Genomic DNA, 7,757 nt, shown 5'->3' with positions numbered 1-7,757 from the left:
TATATGTAAAGAAGGCCTATGTTTGTGCTTATATGTACTTATGAAATTGTCATAAATATTATATATTATCATAATAATCATAATAATTGTAATATTATTGTATTGTCAAGATATTTATTTTCTTCCACATTTAATAAGTAATGATCGCATAAAGTCAGATCACATCAGTACTGGAGGAGCTTTTATTTTGGACAAACGTCACCACCTACTGAAATCTCGCGAGACTTACAACCATAACAGCCTGCATCCGGGTCTTTGGGTCAGCTGATCAAAACACGGAAGTCGTAGCAGCAGTTCAGTTGTGATGGCTGACAGCTGCTGGACAGTTTACATTTAAACTAGCAGAAAAAGAAGAAACGTGGCCTGTTTGACCTCGTGTCCACAGTCTCCTGTTCTCAGTCACCGCCCAGAGCTCAGAGCAGGATGGAAATGGATACTAATTGGAAACTAAACCAACACTTTGCTGGTCCCAAACCTGGATGAGGACATTTTGATGTTCTGACATTTAACAATACAGGAGAAAACTTATGCAATGTGGGTCTAGACAAACTATTTAAGTCATGAAGTTACTGTGAGAAGTGACGGCCTATTAGTAGAATAAACAGAAGAAAGTTAATTTGTGGCTGATTTGTCTTTTACTTACTTTTTGTCTCCCACGATGTTATTCCTCTCTCCTACAGCGTCCATGACAACTACATGCAAATTTCACATTATGCAAATTAGATGGTGACGCCATTTACCGACTTTTAGGAAATAGCCTGCTTGCTTACTTAATACCTGCTTTCCTCACTGAGGAGTTGGCAACACTGCAAACCTTGTGACACACTTCACACTCGACACGCTTCAAAGCATCATCACAGCACATAACATCACTATCGAAGGGCTTCTCCACCTGGAGATCTGCAGAGAACCAGATCGCAGGTCAGTTTGTTCTGAGACGCTGCTGGAAACACATTTTTTCAGGGTTTTTAAACATTGAAGTCTGTGGGTGGATTGTAAAAATCCTCTTCTTCTTCCCTTTGAAAGGCTTCTGCTTCCTCCTTTCAGCGCGAGACGGCCTCTGCCTTTCTGCTGCTTCAACAGTTTCCTCTCTTCAGCCCCTTGAACGTCCTCATGTTCAGCTTTTTCTACACAGTTTAACCATCAGAAGGTGGAGAAGTGTGTCCTGTTTGAGAGCCCGACACCGTTTCAGCTGTCTGAACTATCGGCTCCAAAGCAACAGGAAACCATTCAGCTTCCTCATTCACTCTGATGTTACTTTGGCTCTGAAGCTTCCTCTATTTCTTTAATATTTTATTCTATATATTTATTTTGACTTAATTTCGTACCTCCTCATGTGTAAAGTGAATCTTCATCTCAGCAAAGTCTGCTGCTGCTCACAGTGACTTTGGTTCAGCTCTGGAGCCGAGGGCTTGGACTAGTACTGCTAGTACTACTAGTACTACTAGTACTACTAGTGCTACTGCTCCCTGTACTGGTACTGCTAGTATTAACACATTAGCAGTACTACTACTACTTCCACTAGCTTTTCTGCTACTCGTTATGATGCAGTTGTGCATTCAGCTTTTCAGCTACATTCATTCGCCATTTCAGCATCTTCAGCGATGTAATGAAGATAAATGTGTGAATAAGTTTCTGTGTCTCGTTTGGACAAACATCTTTTATTCTGGCTGTTTGTTTAAAAGGTGGCAGGAGGCTGATTTAATGAACTGATGATTTATGGCTTGATTAGTGGGCTTTAATTTCAGGGGAAGCATATAAACAATGAAAAGAAGAGGTCAGAGAATGGACCCTTGAGGAACCCCACACGTTATTTTTGTTTGCTCAGATTTAAAATGACCAGTCGGCACAAAGTAGTCCCACTTTTCTAACCTGTCCAACAGCATCAAATGCAAAGATTTCAGATTAAAATTGTAAATGAAATGTTCCATGTGTGGCTACTCAGGTGATGTCATTTAAAACTAGTGCAGCCTCAGTGCTGTGGTCTAAAACCAGACTGAGGGGATTATTATGCACCAAGAAAGTGTTAAGCTGCAGGAAAACAACCCTTTCAATGGCCTTTCCCACAAAAGACCAGTCTGATGTTTGTCTGTAGTCGTTTATCACTGAGGCGTCTAGATCAGGCTTTTTCTACAGAGCTTTAATAACTGCTGTCTTCAGGGCTCCAGGATCCATGTTGCTGCTGATCTGTAGTTGATCAGATGGTCAGTTAGCTCCACCTGGTGGACAGGTAGGAGAACTACACCATCTGATCAGTGGCTCCTCTGACTCTCACTGGGTTTCTGCCACAGGTTGGACCAGTGTTTACGTCACTGGTGTTTGTCAGACTTGGACTCTGAAGGTATGAGGATGTGACGGCGTCCTCAGATCAGATGCACACAGACACCAGGACTGACGAGGAAGGAATGAGCAGCTTCTTCTCTCCCAGTGTTTCCTCATGAAGGTGGAAAACGTCTGTCAGTCCACCTGAAGTCAGTTCAGCAGGTGAGAATCCGACCAGAGGAATGTGTGAATGTTGGGTTTTGACACTGCTGTGTGCTCCGTCTCTCCACTTTAATTCAGGACAGACAAACTCCCTCTACGAGACTTTAAGAAGTGAATGAGCATTGATCTGTTATGGTTGGGCTTCCCCAATGTTCTTTTAGTATGTTCTTGAATGTTACAGGAGAAAAAGATGGCGACACCTCAACAGGTCCTCTTGGGAACTTTGGAGGATTTGGGAGCCGAGGACTTTAAAAAATTCAAGTGGTACCTGCAGCAGAAAGGAGTCCTGGAGGGCTTCACAGCAATCCCAAAGAGTCGACTGGAGAATGCAGACAGGATGGACACAGTGGATCAGATGGTGAAGACCTACTGTATAAACACCATCAAAGTGACCAAAATGGTTTTGGTTTTGATTAATCAGAATGATCTGGTGAAGAATTTCCCACCTACCATCTCAGAACCAACAGGTAGGTCATTAGAAAGGTATTTGACAGAGTACTTTCTCAGACTTTCTCAGCAGGTGGGGGGCAGAGTTTTACCTGTTTGTCTGTCGGAGGTGAACCTGTGTGTCTTGTTAGTGGAGCTGATGAGGTCATAATTAAAGAATCTAAATATAAGACGACACTATGAGACAAAACATGAGGACAGTACAAGAAATAAAAAGATTATTTAAAATTCTATTTATTTTATTGAGGAAAAGTTGTTGAAGTTAAGTTAAGTTAAGTTTAAATTCATATTTCTGGATAAATAAATAAAAAAAAAAAAAAAAAAAAAAAAAATATATATATATATATAGAGAGAGAGAGAGGGTTCACAAAAAGTTAGGGATATTCGACTTTCAGGTGAAATGTATGGAAAATGTAAAAAGTGAATGCTACAGTGATATTATATCATGAAAGTAGGACATTTAAGTATCAGCATGCACTGGTAGTTCCCTCATCTTAAACAATTTATTGAAAGAAAATCTACCAACAGTGGAGGGTAAACGAGGGTAAAGGTAAAATTGGGACGTGGCCAAAGGACGTCCACTCCTCTCCTTTCTGTGACTCTTCCAGTCTCTGTATCACTGTTCCAACCTCCTGATGACACTCTGTGACCCTCTAAGCTCAGTGAACACCTCCGTCTGAGGACTTCCTGTTTGAAGCCTCCAGTGTTGAGGTGCTGCTGATCAGCTGTTAAGTGTCGTCTTGGTCTCATGATGTCAGAATGTGAACAGCAGGATGAGGAGGACTGTTTAAATACCAATTCTACCTGAAGCAGGAAATGTATTGGTGGTGGTTCATCCTGAAATTTCCCCTGAAAGCCGAATATCCCTAACGTTTTGTGAGTAGTGTATATATATATATATATATATATATATATATATAAAAAAAATCCAGAAATATGATATATGCATATATATATATATATATATATTATATTATATACTATAATAAAAGAGTCACTTTTAGAGTCTTCACTAAATGTTGAGCCCGTTTGGCCCTCGACTTAGACCGTGTTTTAAATTTTGGCCCTTTCTTTGATTGAGTTTGACACCCTTGATCTAGAGGAACCCCTCAAAGAGTCACCACCTTAATATGGTAGAGGAGTTTGTCTACTTCAGGGACCCTGGAAGTTGTTTCTCGGAGGGAAGGCTCCTGGAAGGGTCACCCAAGGAAAATTATTCCCAAAAGCTCAGACCAAGAGTAATTTAAGAGCTTTTAAAAAGGAGAAATCTTGGAAGCAAGCTAATCATTCAAATCAGGTGTTGTCTCAAGCACACCTGATGCAGCTAATGAGGCCTTTGATTAATTGCATTAAGTGTGCTTGAGACAAAACAAACAAGGAAAATGCAAGACACTAAAGGCATGGAGTGTTCGCAGTCCCAATCTAGTGTTAGGAAATACAGGAGAAAACATCATGCCGTCTTTGAGGAAGCTGCAGCATGGGCATCATTGGACCTTCAAACAGGACAATGATCCCAATCAAACCTTAAAGTCCACCAAGGCTTTAGGAAAAATCCTGTAAGACACCAGAGTGGCCGTCACAGTCACCTGACTTCCCACAGAAAATCTCTGGTGAGATTTGAAGAAGGAGGTTGCAGCACATAAACACAAGAATAATAAAGAGCTGGAGGCTGTTGTTCATGAGGAATGAGCTCCTCAGATTAAACTAAACTAGCTAAAAGGTGCTCTACTAAGTACTAAAGATACTTGTCAGGAAGGGGCTGAATAGTTTAGAGACTGCAGTTGCCAAAAAAGTGGCATGTTGTGTTGAATTTGGAGAAACCACCTGTCATACTCATTTAAGACAGTTGAAAGTTTGTAGATTTTGCAGATACTACTACTGTACTTGTTACTAATTTGTGATGTGGATTCAATAATGTTGAGTCCAGCTGTATTTGCTGATACATTTGTTGTGCCATCTTATCACTAATGTCTCATTTTTGTTCATTCAGAGATTCTTGCTGAGCACGAGCGAAAACTCAAGTCTACCCTGCAGAAGAGGTTCCAGAGTGTGTTTGAGGGCGTCGCCAAAGCAGGAAACCCAACGCTGCTGAACCAGATCTACACAGAGCTCCACATCACAGAGGGGGGGGCTGCAGAGGTCAACAATGAACATGAGGTCAGACAGATTGAAGCAGCTTCCAGGAAACCAGACAGACCAGAAACAACCATCAGCTGTGAGGACGTGTTCAAAGCCTCAGATGGAAGAGAGGAACCAGTCAGAACAGTGATGACAAAGGGAGTGGCCGGCATCGGGAAAACAGTCTTAACGCAGAAGTTCACTCTGGACTGGGCTGAAGACAAAGTCAACCAGGACATACAGTTCATGTTTCCTTTCACCTTCAGACAGCTGAATGTGCTGAAAGAGGAAAAGTGCAGCTTGGTGGAACTTGTTCATCAATTCTTTAGTGAAACCAAAGACGCAGGAATCTTTAGGTTTGAAGAGTTCCAGGTCGTCTTCATCTTCGACGGTCTGGACGAGTGTCGACTTCCTCTGGACTTCATCAACAATGAGACCCTGACTGATGTGACAGAGTCCACCTCAGTGGATGTGCTGCTGACAAACCTCATCAGGGGGAATCTGCTTCCTTCTGCTCGCCTCTGGATAACCACACGACCTGCAGCAGCCAATCAGATCCCTGCTGAGTGTGTTGGCATGGTGACAGAGGTCAGAGGGTTCACCGACCCTCAGAAGGAGGAGTACTTCAGGAAGAGATTCAGAGATGAAGAGCAGGCCGACAGAATCATCTTCCACATCAAGATGTCCCGAAGCCTCCACATCATGTGCCACATCCCAGTCTTCTGCTGGATCACTGCTACGGTTCTGGAGGTTCTGCTGAAGAACCCAGATGGAGGAGAGCTGCCCAAGACCCTGACTGAGATGTACATCCACTTCCTGGTGGTTCAGCAAACTGAAGAACATCAAGTATGATAGAAAATCTGAGACAGATCCACACTGGAGCCCAGAGAGCAGGAAGATGACCGAGTCTCTGGGAAAACTAGCGTTTGAGCAGCTGCAGAAAGGGAACCTGATCTTCTATGAATCAGACCTGACAGAGTGTGGCATCGATATCAGAGAAGCCTCTAAGTACTCAGGAGTGTTCACACAGATCTTTAGAGAGGAGAGCAGACTGTACCAGGACAAGGTGTTCTGCTTCGTCCATCTGAGCATTCAGGAGTTTCTGGCTGCTCTTCATGTCCATCTGACCTTCATCAACTCTGGAGTCAGAACTGGCAAAAATAACACTGTGTGAAGTCATACTGTTCAACCGCAGAAGAGAAGGGGAAGTTTCAAAGATGCCACTGAATGCTTTCTCGCTGAGAGAAGCCTCGTCCACTCATCTGGATGTCGAGCTCGCTCTGTCCGAGTTAGTGAGGAAGCTTTGCAAGTATTTCCAAAGAATTGAGATCAAAGGCAAACGAGGAAGAAAGGTCCTCATCCTCCTGACCCCTGATATGTTGGCTATGTTCTATGGACCTGCTCGTCGAGACTCGTCAAACCTGCGAGGTCCCAAATGAAAATTTGTTTGTTTGGTAGACCACAAGCACTCAGTCATGCTCTCCTGCCTGCTGTGAGATTCCCTCTCACCTCTGTCTCTCTCACCACCTTGCCACACCCCCCCATCTACTGATCAGTTCCACCTGTTGCTCCCAGCTGTGTCTCATCTCCACTCATCATCCAGCCAGCATTTAAGCAGCTCCGGTCCACTCACTCACTGCCAGATTGTCTTTGCGTCCCTATGATTGTGCGATTGACCTCCTACCCGGCACTTCTACTACTACTTCACTTTAGTACTCCTTATCTGCCCCAGAAAGAAAGGCCATGGAGACCTACGTCAATGACTCTCTGGCTGCAGGCATACGCCCCTCCTCATCCCCTGCTGGGAGATCCATGAAGCCTGGCTTCAGTGTGTGAATGCGTATGAAAGAATAGTCTCCTCCTAATTAGATCCCTCCTGTACTAATGTGTGTGTGAATGGGTGAATGAGGATGTCATGTAAAGCGCTTTGAGTAGTTGAAATCACTAGAAAGGCGCTATACAAATACAGACCATTTACCATCTCGTCTGCCTTTGAACTGCTCCATCTTCACCAAGCTTGAACTTAATGACGTGCTCAGAGTTCCATGCCTCTTCCGTCTCATTCCTGGGGTACATCGTGGCCCAAGGAAGTATCCAAATGGACCCAGCAAAAGTTTGCTGTCACCTCCTACAACTACAACTACAGCTCTGTGGCACGATATAAATAAAGATTGATTGATTAAATTGTCATAATGTTCTATATTATCATAATGATTATAATTATTGTATTGTCAAGATATTTAGTTTCTTCCACATTTGTCAAAACCATGTGGTCTATTTATTTACTAAGTAATGATCACATAAAGTCAGACCACATCAATACTGGAGGTGCTTTTATTTTGGACAAATATTTGCCCGTTATGATGCAGATTAAGATCTTGCTGTGTGTGCACACCTTTCTTCTAGTGACTTCGGACTTTGATTTAATTCCTTGGACAAGTCCAGTTGTGGAATAACTATGAGCTGGATGACTGAGAATCTTCACAGACATTTAGTTTCATACTATAAATATATATGTATATGATAATAATTCATATTTATGTATTATTATTTACTGAATGTGCAAAAAAGATTTATTGTACCAGCTTTAGTTTCATTCATTTGGTTATTAAAGGTTGTATTTCCATATTTCTGATAGAACTTTCTCCTGTTATATTAAAGGTTTTCTAATTGAGGAAGACGATGTTTTACTGTGTCGAAGTGGTTAC

At 42.4% G+C, this 7,757-nt stretch overlaps 1 protein-coding gene across 1 annotated transcript; it reads left to right on the top strand.

Moving 5' to 3' along the window:
* Positions 1-2,669: 2,669 nt before the first annotated feature.
* Positions 2,670-7,684, top strand: LOC139217606 (NACHT, LRR and PYD domains-containing protein 3-like). The gene is made up of 2 exons (XM_070848975.1): positions 2,670-2,951; positions 4,922-7,684. Exons 1-2 carry the CDS (start codon positions 2,675-2,677, stop codon positions 5,899-5,901), a joined length of 1,257 nt encoding a protein of 418 aa, XP_070705076.1. The 5' UTR covers positions 2,670-2,674; the 3' UTR covers positions 5,902-7,684.
* The last annotated feature ends 73 nt before the right edge of the window (positions 7,685-7,757 follow it).

The sequence above is a fragment of the Pempheris klunzingeri genome, chromosome 18 (genome assembly GCF_042242105.1).
Source record: "Pempheris klunzingeri isolate RE-2024b chromosome 18, fPemKlu1.hap1, whole genome shotgun sequence".
Classification (NCBI taxonomy): Eukaryota; Metazoa; Chordata; class Actinopteri; order Acropomatiformes; family Pempheridae; genus Pempheris; species Pempheris klunzingeri.
This window is presented reverse-complemented; position numbering and strand designations above follow the sequence as displayed.